The sequence below is a fragment of the Dipodomys spectabilis genome, unplaced genomic scaffold, assembly GCF_019054845.1.
Source record: "Dipodomys spectabilis isolate Male_0828 unplaced genomic scaffold, ASM1905484v1 ptg000219l, whole genome shotgun sequence".
NCBI classification, from domain to species: Eukaryota; Metazoa; Chordata; class Mammalia; order Rodentia; family Heteromyidae; genus Dipodomys; species Dipodomys spectabilis.
Genome location: NW_024870896.1, coordinates 5058290 through 5078808, shown reverse-complemented (window position 1 = coordinate 5078808; position 20519 = coordinate 5058290). Strand labels below are relative to the sequence as shown.

General features: G+C 43.3%; 1 protein-coding gene across 1 annotated transcript; it reads right to left on the bottom strand.

The window, feature by feature from the left end:
- Window positions 1–12971: 12971 nt before the first annotated feature.
- Window positions 12972–20250, bottom strand: LOC122122982 (ral guanine nucleotide dissociation stimulator-like). The gene is made up of 6 exons (XM_042697439.1): window positions 20056–20250; window positions 17619–17732; window positions 15379–15572; window positions 14352–14399; window positions 13844–14052; window positions 12972–13605 (listed from the first exon to the last, which is right to left on the bottom strand). The coding sequence occupies exons 2-6, from the start codon at window positions 17643–17645 to the stop codon at window positions 13400–13402; spliced, it is 684 nt and encodes a 227-aa protein (XP_042553373.1). The 5' UTR covers window positions 17646–17732; window positions 20056–20250; the 3' UTR covers window positions 12972–13399.
- Window positions 20251–20519: the final 269 nt, after the last annotated feature.

The window sequence follows — 20519 nt, the reverse complement described above, 5'->3', positions numbered from 1 at the left end:
AATTTCTTCTGCTGCTGCTAGCCACCATCCACCTTCTCCCCTATTCTTACACTGGACTAAGAGTCAGCTACTCAATGAGAGCATGGTGGTTGTTTCAGGGCACTTTGATAGCATATGAAAAGCCCTGAATTCAATCCCCTGTACAGTATAGATCTCAGGGCTTTCCAAATGCTATTCAAGTGCCCTGAAGGAAGAACCATGCACTCATACACACACACACACACACACACACACACACAAACACACAAGTGTGATACACATATATGTTGTGAACACAAGTGAAATAGTTGGTTTTTGTTTTTTTAATGAAAACTATACAAGTAAGACATCCAGGCCCTGGTGGTTCAGTCTGTAATCCTAGTTGCTCAAGAGGCTGACAGCTGAGGATCATGGTTCAAAGCCAGCTCTGGCAGAAAACTCTGTACAACCCTTATCTCCAATTTATCAGTGGAGCGTTACTCAAGCACTAGAGAGCTAGTCTTGTGCACAAATATTTAAAGACAGCACACAGGCCCTGAGTTGAAACACTAGGACAAGCACTAAAGTTTATATGTATGTTTCAATAACACAATTCCTAGGAATTGTGAGATGAGACAAAAAGAGAAATGAGAAAAAGACATGTTGGAAATGCAAAAAGGCCTTTGAACAAAGGCAAGTAGACCCATGTAAGTGGAAAAGTACCCCTTTCCATTGAAAAAATAACAATATTCATAATCATGCTGGTCAAAATTCTGACCTGGATTTTTTTCCCAGTTAATGTTGTATCAGTAACTCTTTTTTCCACCTAATGTATCAATAATGCCAGGCCAGTCCTCTCAGCCCTACTGAGAATTTGAGAGCTGGGAACAGGTGGCTCACACCTGTAGTCCTAGCTATTGAGAAGGCTGAGATCTGATGACTGTGGTTTGAAGCCAGCCCAGGCAGAAAATCCCTGTGAGACTCTCATATCCTATTAACCACTCAAAAATGGGAAGTGACTATGTGGCTCAAAGTGTTAGTGTTCTAGTCTTTAAAAAAAGAACTCAGAGATAGCACTCAAGGCTCTGACTTCAAGCCCCACAACTAACAACAAAAAAGTCTGAGAGCTGAGGACTGAAGTTCAAAATTGAGCAAATACAGCTAAGGCCCAGAACCACACACACACACACACACACACACACACACACACACACACACACACACACACACACACACACACACACACACACACTTATATAGCCATAGCCAGTACTTTTTTTTCCAATCCTGAGGCACACATGCACACGCACGCGCGCACACACACACACACACACACACACACACACACACAGAGTTATATAGCCATAGCCAGTACTTTTTTTTCCAATCCTGAGGCTTGAACTCAGGGCCTGGGTGCTGTCCCTGAGCTTTTGTGCTGAAGGCTATTTCTTTACTACTTTCAGCTACAAGCCCATTTCTGCCTTTTTGGTGTTTAATTAGTGGAAAGAGTCTCATGGACTTATCAGGGATGGCTCTAGACAGTGATTCCCCCATCTCAGCATTCTAGTAGCGAGGATTATAGTCGTGATCCATTGTCCTCCGCTTCTGGGTTTGTATTTGAGAAGTTCATTCTAAGATGTGTAAGGGAATATAAGAAAACAAAACATTCTAAATCCATACTTATAACTAGTGAGGTTAGCTGTGGTGGTGATTCATACACGTAGTCTTCTCTACTCAGAATGTGAAGACATGAGGTTCATGGTTCAAAGATAACCTAGGGCAGGAAAATCCTTGAGACTGAAATCTGAGGAATGAAGAACAACATTAAGCAAATAAAGCTAAGGAATACAGCCCATACCCAGTACCAACGAGCATCCACAAATGTGCACGCACGCACGCGCATGCACACACACACACGAAGTTAAATAGCCAGGGATTTTTTTTTCCAGTTCTGCGGCTTCAACTCTAGAGCCTGGGTGATGTCCCATGAGCTTTTGTGCTTCAAAAATCCGACAAAAATTCAGAACCAGAGCTCTGTTCTAAATGGCAGAGCAGCAGCTGTGAGCAAAAGGTCAGGGACAGGAGCTGGGAAGGTGGCTCAGTGGTAGAGTGCTTGCCTTGCATGCATGAGGCCCTGGGTTCGATTCTTCAGCACCACATAAGCAGAAAAAGTCAGAAGTGGTGCTGTGGCTCAAGTAGTAGAATACTAGCCTAGAGCTGAAGAACTGAGGGGCAGCCAAGACTCATGACCGTCATTTTTTTAAAAAAAAAAAAAAGGGGGGGGGGGGAAGCTAGTTTTTTTTTTTTCCTTTTTCCTCCTCCCCACAGGTCTCTCCCACTCTCCAGGGGCCTATTTGATCTCTGCAGGTCTTTCCATCTATCTGCTGGCATCTCAGCTCTCCTCCAGCCTCTCCACTTCCCCATCGGCCTATTCACCTCTCTGTGGGCCTCTCCGTGGGCCTCTCCTCGAGCCCGGGATTCCCCTCAGGGTGGCCCGAGCACTCTTTAACCCCGAGGAGAGCCCGGGCACTGCTCGGCTCTGGGAGAAGCGTCTATTGCCTTGCGTCTCTTGTGGCATCTCTCCTCCCCGGAAGCCCCTCCTCCCTATATCCGGTGGCCCGCCCCCCCAAGCTTCCCTTTGACACCGGGCCCAGCGGCCTGGTGTGGGTGTGTCAGCATGGGGCGGGACTTCCTGCCCCCCCAGGGTCTCTCCCCAACAAGGCTCCCATGCCCACCATGTTGCCCCTCCAGACCCAACTAGACACCTCAGGAACTCACCTCAGACAAACCCCGCCGACTTCCTCTCACCGGCAGAACCGCGTCGTCACGGCTCCACGCCAGGCGCGGGAGGATCACCAGCCGGGCTGATGGGAAACACGGCGGCGCCAGGCGCCACGAGGCCGCCGAGGCCGCACGGGCCGACAGCCAGGCCTGAGCCCCCGAAAGGACGCCCCAGGCTCCCGCGGCACACAGGGACGGGCGGGGGTTCCCGGGAGGCCTCCCTTCCCCACGGCTGCCCCTCCGCATCGCTTCCCCGAGACGGGGCCTCAGCGCGGCCTTGGCTCCGCTCCGGACCCGTCTCCTTGATGTCCCGCTGGTGGTCCTGGAGTTTCTGGATTTCCCACCGAGCATGCGCACCAACTGCCCGCTGCTGCTGCGCATGTGTGTATTTGCTCCACTGTAGGGGTCCCAGGGCTCCTGTCAGAATCCAAAGGTCTGGGGTTAGACCTGCTGAAACTCAGACCCCAGATTCCTGACTACCTAGAATTACAGGCCTGAGCCTCAGGTAGCCAGTTGATGGCCCTTTTTTGAATGGGTGGAGTAAATTTCATTAGATTCATTTCATAGATTCACATAAATATATATATAATCCATTTATAATCATTGTGTCTAGATACATGCAAGTCTATATTTATCTAATTATAATCAATGTTCTATCACCACTTTCCCCAATAATGTGTTTTACAGTAAAGTTTTATGTAACCATATACTTAGGCTAAAAATGTTAGATGGCACTCACAATTTTTTTAAAAAATCATACATTTCGGGGCTGGGAAGATGGCTCAGTGGTAGAGTGCTTGCCTTGCATGCATGAGGCCCTGGGTTCAATTCCTTAGCACCACATAAACAGAAAAAGCCAGAAGTGGCGCTGTGGCTCAAGAGGTAGAGCTCTAGTCTTGAGCTGAAGAGTTGAGGAACAGCACCCAGACCCAGAGTTCAGGACCCATGACTGGCAAAAAAAAAATCATACATTTCAGGGGCTGGGAAGGGGGCTCAGTGGTAGAGTGCTTGCCTTGATGCATGAGACCCTGGATTCAATTCCTCAACAACTACAGAAAAAGCCAGAAGTGGCGCTGTAGCTCAAGTGGTAGAGTGCTAGCCTTGAGCTGAAGAGTTGAGGGACAGCACCCAGGCTCAGAGTTCAAGCCCCACAACCAACCAAAAAGAAAAAAAATCATAGACTTCAGAACCAGCCAAATAAAAATAAAAATCCTTGGCCAGTCACTGTTGGGTAATGCCTGTAATCTTAGCTAGTCAGGAAGCTGAGATCTGAGGATCATGGTCCAAAGCCAGATTGGGCAGCAAAGTCCATGACATTTTTCTTTGGTGGTGGTTGTGGGGCTTGAACTCAGGCCCTGGGTGGGTGCAGTCCCTGAGATCTTTGCTCAAGGCTAGCAGTTTACCAATTTGAGCCACAGTGCCACTTCTGGCTCTTTTTGATGGTTAATTGGAGTTAAGAGGCTCAGGAACTTTCTTCCTTGGGCTGACTTCAAACTGATCCTCAGATTTCAGCCTCATGACTAGCTAGGATGACAGGCTTGAGCCTCCAGTGCCCAGCCATTATAGTAATCTTGAACAACAGCAGCATTTTGGCGGTCTATCTGATCTTATAAATCTGCCTTGCTACAGATGTTGTAAAAACAGAGCTCTACTCTTGCAGTCCAATTGTGAAGATTCTAAATGTAACTCGCCAGATCTTTCCACATTAGATTTTTTAAATGTAAATTTGCAAGTACATGTTAACAATTTTCCTTAGAAAAGTCTCTGTAGGAAGCCAGATCCCTGTGTATTTTACATTTTTTACACAGGACCACACATCTTAAAGCATCATGTTTTGTGGCATATCATTATAGTGTTTAATTTCTTTTTGGAGTATTTTTACAAAAATACATAGTGATAAATTTTGGTGCTGCATACAGAGCCTTGTGCTTCCTAGGCAAGTAGTCTCCTGTTCAGCCACATTTACATCACTTTTATTTTGGTGGGTCATGGGGCTTGAACTCTGGGCTTGGGTGCTGTCCTTGAGCTCTTCAGCTCAAGGCGAGCACTCTACCGCGTAAGCCACAGCACCACTTCTGGTTTTCTAGAGGTTTATTGGAGATCAGAGTCTCACGGACTTTCCTTCCAGGGGTGGCCTTGAACCATGATCTTCAGATCTCAGCCTCCTGAGTAGCTAGGATTACAGGCGAGAGCCACCAGCGCCAGGCTTACAGCACTTTTTTTTTTCATGCTTATCCTTGGGCATGAACTCAGGTCCTAGGAGTTTTCTCTGACCTTTTTTGTTCAAGGTTTGAGCTCTACCACTTGAGCCACAGCTCCCCTTTTGGCTTTTTGCTGGTTAATTAGAGATAAAAGTCTCATGGACTTTACTGCTTGGGCTGGCTTTGACCCATGATCCTCAGATCTTGGTCTCCTGAATATCTAGGATTATCCCCATAAGCCAACTGCACTTGGCTTCCATTAGTTATTTTTATATAGTGTTTTACTTCCTGTCTGGATCACCAGTATATTGCTCCCTTTTGTCACTGAGATGACACATATGTGCAACTGGGTGTATATCCCTCTTGGTTGGGGGATGAATTTGTAGAAAAATTTCTAAGCTTATGTTAAAGCAGTGACCCATTGCAACAATGATACTCATAAGACACTATGTTGGAAAGGAACTTTACAATTTGGGGGGGGGGGCGTAGAGTGGGGGAGGCAGGGGAAGGAAGGGATATTAGGAGAAAAACAAAAGGAGGGGGTAACAATGTTGGACAAGAAATGTACTCATTACCTTACTCATGTAACTGTAAGCCCTCTGTATAGCATCTTTACAATAAAATTAAATCGAATAAAGTAGTGGCTTCAATTCTTTTTTTCTTTTATTTATTTATTTATTTTTGATCATAGAGCTTGAACTCTTGGCTTCGGCAGAATTCCTGCGACCTTCAGCTAAAGGTGAGTGCTGTACCACTTGAGCCACAGCGACACTTCCAGTTTTCTAGTGGTTTACTGGAGATAAGAGGCTCATGGACTTTTCTGCCAGGCTGGCTTTGAACCGTGATTCTCAGATCTCAGCCTCCTGAGTAGGTAGGATTATAATCGTGAGCCACTGGCACCCGGCTTGTGGCTTCAATTCTTAAAATGTTTTTTTTTAATTTTTTAAAATCACCATTCAATTTTATATGTTATTAAGGCTGCTTAATTTGTTGGTTCCGTCACTGGTATTAGTTAACAGTGTAGTATCAAGCTTGAAGAGCCAGTTCATGGCCAGAAAGCAGTTACACACACCTGTAGTCATTGCTAATAAGGAAGAAGAGCTGTGAGACCTGTGGTTTAAAGGCGCAGAAAAGTCTAGGAAATTTCTATCTCCAATTAGGAAAACCTGGGAGTGGGGACTGGAAAGATAGCTCGGTGGTAGAGTGCTTGCCTTGCATGCATGAGGCCCTGGGTTCGATTCCTCAGCACCACATAAGCAGAAAAGTCAGAAATGGCACTGTGGATCAAATGGTAGCATTAGCCTTGAGCTGAAGAGCTGAGGGATGGCACCCAGGCCCAGAGATCAGGCCCCACAACCGACAAAAACAAAAAAACCTGGGATTGGAGAGGTTGCTCAAATGGTAGAGCATCAGCTCTAAGGGACAGTCCCTAGTCCCTGAGTTCAAGTCTCAGAACTAGCACACACATCTGCTCATCTGTGTGTGTGTGTGTGTGTGTGTGTGTGTGTGTGCGCTCACACACGTTTATGAAGGTCACATTGATAAATTTACATTTAAATCCCAATACAGTTATAGATAAACTTCCTTTGAATTCAGAGACTTCGTATTTCCCCATTAGTGATCAAATTCCTTTCAGTAAAAAAAATTTTTAAAAAAACTTTTTTGTGTACCGGTTCTGGGGCTTAAACTCAGAGCCAGGACACTGTCCCTGAGCTTTTGTGCTAAATGCTTGTGTCCTACCACTTAAGGCGCAGCCTCATTTCAGTCCTTTGTGGCTAACTGAAGATGAAAGTTTCACAAACATTCCTATTCAGGCTGGCTTTGAAATGAGATCCTCCAATCTCAGCCTCCGAAATTGGACTACAAGTATGAGTCCCCCCCCCCTTAAATACTTCTTCAAATATATAGGGTTCCAGGCAATGCTGGCTACCTAGGAAGCTGATTTCTTAGGATGATGGTTGGAAGTCAGGCCAGAAAGGAAAGGCCGTGAGACTCTCATCTCCGACCACAAAAGTCCACAAATGCAGCTGTGACTAAAGTAACAGAACACTAGCTTTGAACACAAAGCTCAGGGACAGCACCCAAGCCCTAAGTTCAAGCCCCAGGGCCGGAAAGAAGAAGAAAAAAGAACAAACGATAGGTGAAAGTAAAGATGAGATAACTCCTTTAAATTCTGATCACGGGGGGGGGGCGATAGAATAAAACAACAACTTTTGAAGTACATTTCCTGCCAGCATATGCTTTTTGGGAAGTTATTTAATACAACACGAGAATTCCATCACCAAAAGCTCACCACCCAAAGCTCAGCGGCCGGTCTGAGGAAGTTCTGCTGCTCTGAGCCGCGCCCCAGACTTACGTCATCAATCGGCGCCCCTCCAGTCTTCCCAAGCTACCAATGACGAAATCCTCATCCTGTGTACGGTGGCCAGCAGGGGCCTAAATTGCTGAGGTCCACGCTGCTGGCCTGAACCGGCATAGACAGTGTCCATTTCGCTTTTGTTTTCAATGATCGCGGCCTAGTGACATGTGTGCTTTTTTTTTTCCCTTACATTTAGCATGAACTCTTTAGTGTCTGAAACAAATTTACGTGTACCCTACACAATTTGGATTTAGAAAGGTACAGTTTAGTTTAGCTAGTGCCCCTGGCTCACCCTGTAATCTTGTCTACTCAGGAGGCAGAGTTGTTGTTGTTGTTGTTTTAATTTTATTGTAAAGATGCTGTACATAGGGGCTACAGTTACGTAAGGCAGTGAGTTCGAGTATTGTCACCCACTCTTCCCTCCCCCACATCCCTCACTCCTCCCCAGGAGGCCAGGGTTTTGAGTATCACAGCTGGAGGCCAGGCCATGCAGTAACATCTTAGAATCTTATCTCCAATGAATTACAGAAAAAGCCAGAAGTGATGCTGTGGCTCAAGTGGTGGTAGAGTGCTAGGCTTCTGTAAAAAGATCTTAAGGGGGCTAGGAAGATGGCTCAGTGGTAGAGCGCTTGTCTTGCATGCATGAGGCCCTGGGTTCCTCAGCCTCACATAGGCAAAAAGAAAAATGCCAGAAGTGGCGCTGTGGCTCAAGTGGTAGAGCGCTAGCCTTGAGCTGAAGAGCTGAGGGACAGCACCCAGGCCCAGAGTTCAGGCCCATGATGGGACCCCCCCCCCCCAAAAAAAAAGATCTCAAGGACAGCATCTAGGCCCACAGTTCAAGCCCTAGGACTGGCAAACACACACACACAGCATTACAAATGTCAAGCACCCAACCAGTGTTTGTGTTTTGAAATGTACTAATGCAGTTGAAAATAATATACTTGTAAAACTGTATAATTTTTATACTTGTTTTTATTATTTTTGTGCTGATCTTTGTGTTTTAACTCATGGCCTGAGATTTTTTTTTTTTTTTTTGCTGAAGGCTGGCACTCTACTACTTGAGCCATTGCTCCATTTCCTGTTTTTTTTTTTTTTAAGTTTTTTTTTTTTTTAATTTAATTTAATTTTATTTGTGAACATACTGTACAGAGGAGTTACAGTTACATGGGCAGGATAATGCATACATTTCTTACCAAGCATTGCAGCCTCCTCCTTTGTTTACCCTTCACATCCCTTCCCAGCTTCCCCCCTCCCCCCCTAATCCCAATTCTTCTCCTTCCCCCCCTTTCCCCCCCCTTCCCCCCCCCCACCAACGTTGTAAAGCTCGTTTTGGACATGCAACTCCATTTTTAATAGCCCCACAAAAAATAAAATACCTAGGAATTAACTTAACTAAAGAAGTGAAGGACCTCTATGATGAAAACTTTAAAATCTTGAAAAAGGAAATCAAAACAGAACTTAGAAAGTGGCAAAACCTCCCATGCTCCTGGATTGGAAAGATTAACATCGTGAAAATGGCAATACTCCCCAAGGCTATCTCCATTTCCTGTTTTTTAAGTGGTAAACTGAGATAAGATTTTCAGGGACTTTTCTGCTCAGGCTAGCATTCTCAGATCTCTACCTTCTGAGTAGCTAGGATTACAGGCACGAGCCACCAGCACCTGACCATATTTTACTCTTTTTTTTTTTGGTGCTGGTCCTGTGGTTGAAAATCATGTTAGTTTGCCAGGCGCTGGTGGCTCACACCTGTAATCCTAGCTACTCAGGAGGCTGAGATCTGAGGATCGCAGTTCAAAGCCAGCCCGGGCAGGAGAGACTGTGAGACTCCTATCTCCAATAAACCACCAGAAAACCAGAAGTGGCACTGTAGCTCAAGTGGTAGAGCGCTCGCCTTGAGCTGAAGAGCTGAGGGACAGCGCCCAGGCCCAGAGTTCAAGCCCCATGACTGCCAAAAAGAAAAAGAAAAAAAGAAAATTATGTTGGTTTATGCTTTCAGATATTTCATTTGATATCTGGATGGATCCTTATTCCTAGACCGTGGTGATATAGAAGGTGTGTTTGAACAAATCAACCAAGTCATCTTCTCTCTCTCTTTCTCCACACACACACACACACACACACACACACTTTATATATATATATGTTTGTATTATTTCATTATTATTTATCCATATAATCTATGTATCTATGTATGTATACAACTATAAATTTATCTATCTGGAGATAATAAGAATTTATCTATCTATCTACTATCTATCTATCTAAAGAGACAATAAGAAACTAGGCATGTTGGAATTGGGGATTAGGAGAGATGAATGTATAAAGAGATTGTGAAGTAAGAGAAAAGAAAAGGGAACAATGAAAGGAGAAAAGAACTTTGAAGTTGACTTTTCCCCAACACTAGACCACCACATACTTTCTACCATCTACCAAGAAATCCACCATTTTATAAAGCTGTCATTGATCAAGGGTTAAGGACCATAGCTGAAGTTAGAGCCATCCTGAGCCAATCATTTCCCCAAGCCACAATTCTAAAAATCCTTGTTGGAATATAAGCTTTCAAAATAGGAGCCTTTTGAAGAGACAACTACAACTGATAGCACTGCTCTTGTATAATGCAACTTAGCTCAATTCAGTTTTAGTTCTAATAGTGTTTTGTTGGATTTGTTAGTATTTTCTACCATTTTCTATACACCCTTGCCAATGGAGACAATGATTTGTATTCCATTTTTCATGCCTTTTGTGTTTTCTGGTTTAATATGCTTTACTGCAGTACACTGTTGCATAGAAATGACAAGACTAGATTGTTGCTTCTTACCTTGATGAGAATTTTGAATTTCTTATGATAATGTTTATTGCCAGATATGTTCCATTTATTTATATACAGTTCCATTCTGGGCTTAATATTTTCTGGCTTATTCTACAAAGATTGACTTGTCCATATATGAAATGCTTTCCTGTGTTTTTGAGATGATCATGTGGTTTTGCCCTTTATATTGAGAGTATGTTCACTGCTTATGTTTTAGGAAACATGTATTCCTATGATGAATTTATTGTTCATAGTATTATGACATTCCTGTATTTGGTTTGATGGGACTTTTATGGACTTCTCTTCTGTTATTCAAAGTGCATTACAGACTAAGTTTCCTTCTATATGATATCTTTACTTAATTGTATATCAGGGTAGACAAAAGCAGTGTTAACTTTTCTGTTGCCTTTTAAAATTTTATAAAGAATGTATGAAGTATTAGTTCTTCAAACATACTGTGATTTTCACAACCATCTTTGATTGGAACTTTCATTGTGATAAGTATTTTTATTAATGTACATTAGTTACAGAGGTGGAATTTTATGACATTCACACACAAGTTTACAAAGTATTCTAATCAATAACATGCTTTTTTTTCTCAAGTCTAGATACACATTTTTAACAATCTACCTACCACTGGGCCTCAGCTCCACTCCAGGCTTTTTCTGCTTAATAAAAGATAAGAATCTCACAGAGCTTCCTGCTGGTAGCTCACACCTGTAATCCTAGCTATTCAGGAGGCTAAGATATGAGGATCATGGTTCAAAGTCAGCCCAGGTAGTAAAGTCCATGAGACTCATTTCCAATTAATAACCCAAAAGCTAGAAGTGGAATTGTGGCTCAAGTTGTTGAGCACTTGCCTTGAGAAAAACAGTTCATAGAAAGTATCCACACTCTGAGTTCAAACCACAAGACTATAACACATAAAAGAAATGGCCATATAATTTATCTCATTGATTCATGCAAGAAATTCTTCCTTCTAAGTTCACAAATGTTGTTAGGATTCAGTTCTCTACACATATATTCTCATTAGTGATTTTTCAATAAAAATATACATTTACAAATGTAAGACAGATAAATAAAACACTTCTCATTTATATTAGTGTGATAATGTTTCATATCAATGTGTCACAAACTGGGTTATTGATAAATAATAGAAATTTATTTCTCACAAGTTGGAAGTTAGAAGCTGGGAAGCCGAAGGTCAAAGTGAAGCAACAATCAGAGCAGTGAAGACTCTTGTTTCCAAAATGATGCCATCTTTGTGCAACTTGACATATAGGACAAAATCAACCCTGTGCTTTCACCTCGAAGACTGGAAGAAAAAAAGAGACAACTACCTGTCCTCAGGCTGATTTTAGTAAGACAAGTGATCTCATTCTTAAAGGTAAAACAGCCAAGCCCTAGACACTTGGCAAGTCTCATATCTTACTTAATATTATGACAGTGTCAGCAGGTATTTGAAATAATAATTTAAGGCATCATAAAAATCGAATCTATGAGAACAATTTTTTAACAGATCAATGCAAAAGTCCTCAAGAAGATACACACCTGGAAAGCTTATCTCAACACTTTGGGGCATCCCAAAGTTTGGCGCTTACATATGTGTTACCTAGTCCTAAGTCAATTGTATTTACACACATCCACATACCACACAAGCATGGCGAATATTCCAGTCATAACATGAGGAGGCAAACTACAGTTCTTATTCAATCCAAGAGGTGGAGAATTTATCCTAATGTCATCTGTTACAAAAACCAATTAAATTTATCCTTTCAAAAATGTAAATGTAAATCATACACACAAATATAACAGATGATATAACATTATGTTTAAAATCATGAATAAGCCAGGTTCCAGTAATCCTAGCTACTCAGCAGGCTGAGATCTGAGGATTGTGGTATCAGAGCCTGGGTAGGAAACTCTGTGAGACTCTTATTTCCAATTAATCACAGAAACAGGCAGAAATAGAGCTGTAGCTCAAGTGATAGAATGCTAACTTTGAGCAAAAGGAGCGGAAGGTCAGCACACAAGACCCAGTACTGGCAAAAAAAAATCCTGAATAACCTGTAAAATATTTTTAATGCTAGCAAGGTTATAATCCTATGAAGGGACTTTATTACAGAGCAGTCAAGCTGACCTATGGCCCAGGAAAAGTCCAGCCCACATCAACTCTCCATTACTTAATAGACAGTACTCTTTTGTCCAGGATGACAGATTCTAGAAAACATTTGGTGGTGATTATCAATGATAATAAGTTGACTTGCAAGCCGTTCTCACAAACACAGTTGTTGAACATCTACTTGTCTCAGCTTGGTCATTTCTATTTTCAACCATTGTGGAGACTCAGTCAATCTTCATAAAACACCATGGTTATGAACATCTTAGACATATTACTATGCTACTAAACCTTTACCTCTTCTTATTTAAGTTTCCCTTTAAGTATGTGTGCAATGCAGACTTGATCTCACTGTTGTCAAGGAGATCCATCTATCATATTACATTTACTTTGCAAACATGGTAAAGAGGAGTTGTCTTAATTCCTAGATGAGGAGCTTGAGACTCAAGAATGAATGCCTTTCTAGGATATTTGGTCTGTAGCACAACAGAGCTTATGTCCCTAATATCAGGAGTCCTCCAGTTCAGCACATGGCAGCATCCACACATAACTAGATTCATTTCCACTATGTAGGCATTCACCTGTTACCTGTAAATGCAACTTCTTCCCTCTTACTGCTCCAGTTCACTCTGTTTTCTCCCACTCAGGACTCATACCTGAGCCTGAAACTTCAGATTGAAGATAGAAATGAACACTGTATATAGTACTCCAGAATTGCACAACTTAAAATGAAAAGCAGTGAGATTATATTAAAAACTAACAGTTTATATTGAAAAGAAAATATAAAGGTGGTATTTCCTCAGGGGGAGGGGAATGATGGCTGTAGTCCTAGAGCTTGTTAGGTGAACTTCAGGACGTAATCATAATGAATGGGTCCACAAGTTGCTCTACCTCTACATCAAAAAGACGTTCTTCCTGACTTGGATTGGGGATGATTTCAGCTCCCAGATGGCGCTAGTGACTCTTCCAGAAGTAAAGGCTGTGCCTAATATGGACTGGGAACAGTTTGAGCAGACCTAGCCTAAGCTAACTTCTCCTCTACCAGGTGAGGTAGGTTGATTTGAGATGGTGGGCAGATCCATGTGGATATCTGCAGGCAATGAAAGAAGTGCTACCTCTTCTGCCTTGATATCTGGAGGTTAGTGGATGTCCAGTGCAGTGGCCACAACAGGCTAGAGGTCCACAGGACATACAAGAAGTTCTGATTGTTCTACTGCTGACACAAAGTGCTCTACCTTCACACGTGGCCCAGGGTGCTGTGGAGGCCCCAGGCCTCTAGCTAGAGCAGGCAGTGTTGATTCTAGTACCAGAGGTGCTGATGTCACTGGTGGGTCCATTGCCTTGAGCTCAGGAGCAGCTGCAGTGTGCAGCCCCAAATCTAAGAATGGAAACAGATATACAACTAAGAGAATGAGTACTGGAAGGTGAAGTGGAATTCAACTTGCATGAGGAGCTAAGGTCTTTAGAATGAGTGCCTGTATCTAATAGATGCCATACACATAGTTACTGCTTGTTGTAGAATTCCCAGTGCTGTCTAAAAATCAGGACATCTTCAGTGACTGGCCAATCATCGGGTCATAGGTCTCATCTCAGAGGGGCACAGTTTCCCTCCTGGCCCAAGAATTCCTCACACTTTGTCCCTGCTTCACTGGCCTCTGATTCCATCAGCTGGGTTTGAAGATGTTGTACATGGCTTGCCAGGTCTGAGCAGGGCATGTGGAGCAGCACATAGGCCATCAGCTGATTGAGGTTGGCCAGGTTCTTGGACTGGCAGAAATCCTCAGGGTACTTGTCCAGCCACATGGCAAAGAAAGAACAAATGGTGCTGTTGGAGATGGGGTAGGGAACAGAATTAGAGCTGGCTAGAATATAATTCTCAGAGAAAGATGGGCATGGTTGTCTCCCCACAGGAGCTGGCTTTCTACCTACAGCTCTTCTCTGTTACCCAGGAAACCAGACCCCACCCACAGCTGTTTTCTCTACCTTCTCTGAAGTCCCAGGCCCCACCCTCAAGGAAATCATGCTAGTATGCAAAGCAGACATTGTCAGCCACACCTCAATCCCAAGACCTCAATATCTCTATCTTGAAGGAGAGCCCTTCCCTTTGTCCCAAAGTCCACTCACTTCTTTACTTGTTCATCCTCTTCACAGTTTGGGTGGAAAAATCCATATCTATGGGAGTAAAGGAGGAAGTCATCTCTGATATCTGGACTACTTTTTTCCCTTTCTTTCTTTTTTTTAAACTATGGGGACACCTATGAAGCTGACGAAAACCCACGTGGCGGGTAGAAAGATTTGTCTTTACTGCTCCCTCAGTTTTACACTAAGACATTCGCAATGAGTTTGCCCAAGATAAATGCTTCATAGGTTTGTACAATGAGTGAGCGCAATATAATCCTTCCTGATGGTATAGGAGACAGTGGGGCCTCAGTGCAACCTGCTAGCCCTTTCTCTAGCCACAGAACATCAGGGGCAACCCAGATTGGTTCTGATGGGATTGTTTACTAATGGGAAATATGGTTGCATAGGGATTTACCTAAATGAGTCCTGAAGCCAAGTACCACTGTCTCACACCTGTAATCCTAGCTACTCAGATGGCTGAAATCTGAAAATCAAGCTTTGAAGCCAGTCCTTCCAGACAAACTATTAAAACCAGAAGTGTGGCTCAAGTGTTAGATGCTCTCGAGCCTTGAAAAAGTGAGGTTTCAGACAGAGAGGCTATTCATGGAGAAGGGGAAGATCCTATACCTGAGACACTCATAAGGGAGAAACCTGAGAAGGCATGTCTGAGGCTCATCCCACTTTTCACTGAGAATCTCCACTGAACCAAGCAGGCTCAGAGTTGTCAAGTCTTCCTTAGACTCAGACAGGAGATCCAATAATCCCCTGGACTTGGGGACTAACCTTTATTTATTTTGCATCAGTCCTGGGGCTTGAACTCAGGGCCTGAGCCCTGTCCCTCAGCTCATTTGCTCAAAGCTCTCACTCTACCAATTGAGCCACAATGCTACTTACAGCCTTTTCTGAGTAGTTTATTGGAGATACACTCAGACTTTTCTGCCTCGGCTGGCTTCAAGCCATGATTGTCAGTCTCAGTCTCCTGAGTAGTTACGATTACAGGTATGAGCCACCAGCACCTGGTAGAACTAACCTTTTAAACAGCAGGTCCAGCACTTGCCCTGTTGTTGTGAAGTTTCTGTAAGTGTACAGGAAAGCAGGGACATAGAAGGGATCTCCCTTCTGGTGAGCAGGTACCAGGTTCTTCACTACCTTCTCCAGCATGCCTGGCTCCAAGGTCCTTATCCTAGGGGTTTCATCCAGGGCTGGAGCTGACCCATCTTCATCCTGATATGAGAACCATTGTTCAAACATGGAAATGGTAGCGCACCTCAAACTGATCCATTGTGGCGGAGTGAATTGAAAACTACACAGAAAGCATTATCTCAATATTCCTACTTAATTGCACATACCAAGCAGGTTGTAGGGTGATCCAGGAAAGGGATCAGATAGGTTTTCTGTCCTGAGCTGCCTTTAATGTGCTTTTGCTCTGTTAGAAAATGGCCCAAGGCACCAGATTCAGGAGTGAACACTGAGCCAGCCTACCTAGGCTCCAATGAGGCACCCATATAGTGCTTTCCTGAGACCTGAGTCTCATGACCTTCCAATACAGCAAAAGAACACTCTTTCTCTCCCACACTGCTAATCAAGGAGCTGGCTGCAGCTGACTGTGGGATGCTGTTGTCTGGCTATCAGATACCACATTCCCCTTGCCTTATTGTTGAGGAAGTAAGGTTACTTCCCCAGTTCCCCTTACCTGTGCCCCTTCCTCACACAAGACTTTTCCAAAGGACTCATTGGCTGCTGAAATCTCCACTCCCACACCACAAGGTGCATATCTAGACATTCCTAACCTCACACCTTGTCCAATCTCACCATCCTCACTCAGACCTTGGGGAAGCCATTGTCTTAGCATTAAGGAGACAGAGCCAGGTCAGATCCATCCCTTCCTTCTTACCATATCTGTGATTTTTGCGCAGGAGACTTTTCTTTAGCAGTCAGAAATGATTGTATAAATTACCACACACTTTTGAAGAAGTAATACTTAACACTTTTTTTTGTCAGTGGTAGGGCTTGAACTAAACCTGACAGCAGAACGGATGGTACATGTTGCACACAATATTTTTTTTTTTGGTTCCGGTTGTGGGGCCTGAACTCTGGGCCTGGGCGCTGTCCCTCAGCGCTTCAGCTCAAGGCTAGCGCTCTACCACTTGAGCCACAGCGCCACTTCCGGCTTTTTTCTTTTTTGCTTACAGCGCCACTTCCGGCTTTTTTCTTTTTTGCTTATGTGGTGCTGAGGAATCAAACCCAGGGCCTCATGCATGCAAGGCAAGCGCTCTAGCACTGAGCCACCTTCCCAGCCCATGTTGTACACAATATTAAAGGTTGTAATTTCCAAGTAGTTGTCAGGATGAATAGCTTATGATAAAAACTTACAGCCCCTGGTGGGGGGGGGGGGGGGAAGAATTTGCTAGGAATGTGGCATAGTGGAAGAGTGCTTGCCTTGCATGCATGAGGCTCTGGGTTTGATTCCTCAGCACCACATAAGCAGAAAAAGCCAGAAGTGAAGCTATGGCTCAAGTGGTAGAGTGCTAGCCTTGAGCTGAAAAGCTGAGAGACAGCTCCAGGCCCAGAGTTAAGGCCCCACAACTAACCAAAAAAAAAAAAACTAAAAAAAGAAGAAGCTCAAGGACAGTGCCCAAGCCTTAAGTTCAATCCCCAGGACTGGCAAAAAAGAAAAAAAAGGCTCCTGGGACATGTGAACCTAAAGAAATAGGTGCACAGAAAATCAGTTGTGTGTAGAAGCAGAGGTTGTGAAAGCTACAAACTAGATATATCAAGCACAAAAAAGGCCTATCTGTATGGAAACATCTGTCAAGTGGTAGAACATCTATCTGCCTAGCATGTGCAAGGCACTGAGATCAAACCCCAATACTGCCAAAATACACACAAAAAAGAAATGACCTACTTGGCGTGGAAAAATATATTGTTACATACATCCAGGTAAATCTATGTGTGGGTATTTATATACATACATATCTACTATACATGGTATGCAACATATATATATATATATATATATATATATATATATATATACACCCATCAGGATAAAATTTATCTTGGAATAAAAATGACAGAATTTACACAAAACAGCAATAATATTGGACATCTATAATTCAGTGAAAAGACAAAACAAATTGAAAATTAAGGACAACTGAGATTTTAGGTACAGAATTCCAACTGCTACATACGAAACCACACATTTTATATATCTATAAAGTTCTTCCTGGAGACTGCTTCTATCTTGTAATAAGATAGACTATTTCTCACCTGTGGAAAGTCAAGCTTCTTCAACATTGCTGGGTCTCAAGACTTCAGAAAGCTGAATGTGCATTTTCAATTGAATAGAGTCATTATCAGGTGTGATCCTACATTTAGAGGAACCTATGAGAATAGCTTTGGGTGAGTAGAATATTATGGATATCCTTAGATCTAAACATCTTCCAGAAATTTCAAAAAACCCCTCCCACCAGCCAAATCATGACAAGTTCTAGATCATTCATTAGATGTTCTGGTACAAAAGGACCATTTCAAGCCGGGCGCTGGTGGCTCACGTCTGTAATCCTAGCTACTCAGGAGGCTGAGATCTGAGGATCTCGGTTCAAAGCCAGCCCGGGCAGGAGACACCGTGAGACTCCTATCTCCAATAAACCACCAGAAAAACCGGAAGTGGCGCTGTAGCTCAAGTGGTAGAGCGCTCGCCTTGAGCTAATGAGCTGAGGGACACCGCCCAGGCCCAGAGTTCAAGCCCCACAACCGACAAAAAAAAAAAAAAAAAAAGGACCATTTCAGGACATACTTCATTTTTTTCTGAATACTGGAGATGGAACCAAGTGTTTGCTCAAGCTAGGCTATATCATTTACAATGATTTGCTAGGCCACACTGTGTTAATTCTTGACTACAATGTAGAAGACCACATATAAAAAACTGTCAAATAAACCTTCATCTGCAGGTAAATTTAGATAAGGCCACAAAGCATGAGAGGCCATGGAAGCTAAGAGGGCCAAGAATAAAAAACACATGGATTACTGTGAATTCAGTGGGTTGTGGTTGAGATCATCTTTCTCTCTCCCCTCTTCCTCTCTTACTCCCTCCACCCCCTCTTTCAACCTGGGGCTTGCACTCAGGGCCTGATCACTGCCCCTGAGTCTCTCTGTGCTCAAGGCTAGCACTCTACCACTTGAACCACAGCACCACTTCCGGCCTTCTGTTTACATGGTACTGAGAAATCAAATCCATGGCTTCATGCATACTAGGCATGCACTCTACCACTAAGCCACATTCCCAGCCTCTTTTTTTTTTTGTTGGTCCTGGGGCTTGAACTCTGGGCTTGGTGGCTGTCCCTGCACTCTTCAAGGCTAGCGCCTACCACTTCCAGTTTTCTAGTGGTTTATTGGAGATAAGAGTCTCACTGACTTTCCTGCCCGGACTGGCTTTGAACCATGATCCTCAGATCTCAGCTTCCTGAGTAGCTAGGATTACAGGCATGAGCCACAGGTAGTCAGCTCTCTATTTTTTAATGATCCTGGGGCTTAAAGTCAGGGCCTAGGCACTGTCCCTGAGCTTTTTACCTTAAGGTAAGTACTCTATCACTTGATCCCAGCTCCACTTCCAGGATTTTGGTGGTTAATTGGAAATGAAGAGTCTCACTAACTTTCCTAGACTTTCCTGCCTGGGTTGGCTTTGAACTGCCACTCTCAGATTTCATAGTATTGAGTAGCTAGGATTACAGGCATGAGCCACTGGTAGCTGAGATAGTTTGGCTGTGTTTATTCCTCACCTGGTTGCCGTTGCTAAATAAGGGCATTAGAGTTTCAATCCTATGGGGACTGTTACATCTCTCAATAAAATCCTCAGATCAAAATCTTTTTTTTTTTTTTGGTCAGTGGTGGGGCACTGTCCCTGAGCTCTTCAGCTCAAGGCGAGTACTCTACTGGTTGAGCCACAGTGCCGCTTCCAGTTTTCTGGAGGTGTATTGGAGTTAAGAGTCTCACAGAGTTTCCTGCCGGGGCTGGCTTTGAACCACCATCCTCAGATCTCAGCCTCCTGAGCAGCTAGGATTCCAGGCATGAACCACTGGCACCTGGCTAACAGACCTTTTTTATAAATGCAAATAACCACTCTCCAAATAGATTTTATGAATTATAATTCCTGGAGACATTTATGTTCAGTCTTTTAAGAAGACAGAAAGAGAATGTTCATGAACATTCAAATGTTAGAAAAACTGCTTCTGCCAGAGTAATACAGTAAAGACAAATAAGTGAAAAAGAACTAAAGGAGAAAAGTAAATATCTCAAAATAAAAACAGCATTACATAGTGGAAATAATTTTAAAAGAAATGATAACCAAAGGAGTAATATGAAATTTATTTTAGAAAAATTACCTGAGAAGGGCACTGATGGCCCGTAACTGTAATATTAGCTACTCAGGAGGCTAATTTCTGAGGATCGCAGTTCAAGGCTAGCATAGGCAGCAAAGCCCTGAGACTCTTAACCTCTAATTAACCACCAAAAAGCAAGGAGTGGAGCTGTGGCTCTATTGGTAGAGCTCCAGAATTAAGCAAAAAAGCTCAGACCATGAGTTCAACTCGAAGGACCAGCACAAAGATGTAAAATAAAAAAACAAAAACATACACTTTGACAAGAATATTAATCACAAGTGCATTATTTGAAAACATGAACATAAGTTGGTTGCTGGATGACTTACGTAACAACAGGATTAACGACACTAATTTCTAGCTGCTGCTGCTGCTGCTGCTTCTTTTGATGCTGATCTGCGGTTTGACTCTGGGCCTGGGTGCTGTCCCTGAGCTTTTGCGCTCAAGGCTACCACTCTACAGCGCTAGCCACAGTGTCATTCAGGCTTTTTGGTAATTAATGATATGAGTCTCACAGATTTTCCTTCCCGGGCTGGCTTTGAACCTCTGTTCTCAGATGTGCGCTGCCTGAGTAGGTAGGATTACAGACGCGTGCCACTGGTGCCCGGCTTCATGTAGTTTTGAATAAACATAGAAAATACACGTTAAAGCAATCCAGAAAGCCAGATACAAGGAAACAAGAAAAAATAAACTCAGCTGTACCTTTCTAGATCCGTATTGTATAGGGTACGTATAAATTTGTTTCAGACACTAGAGCGTTAAAACGCACAGAACGTCACTCGGCCGCCATCAT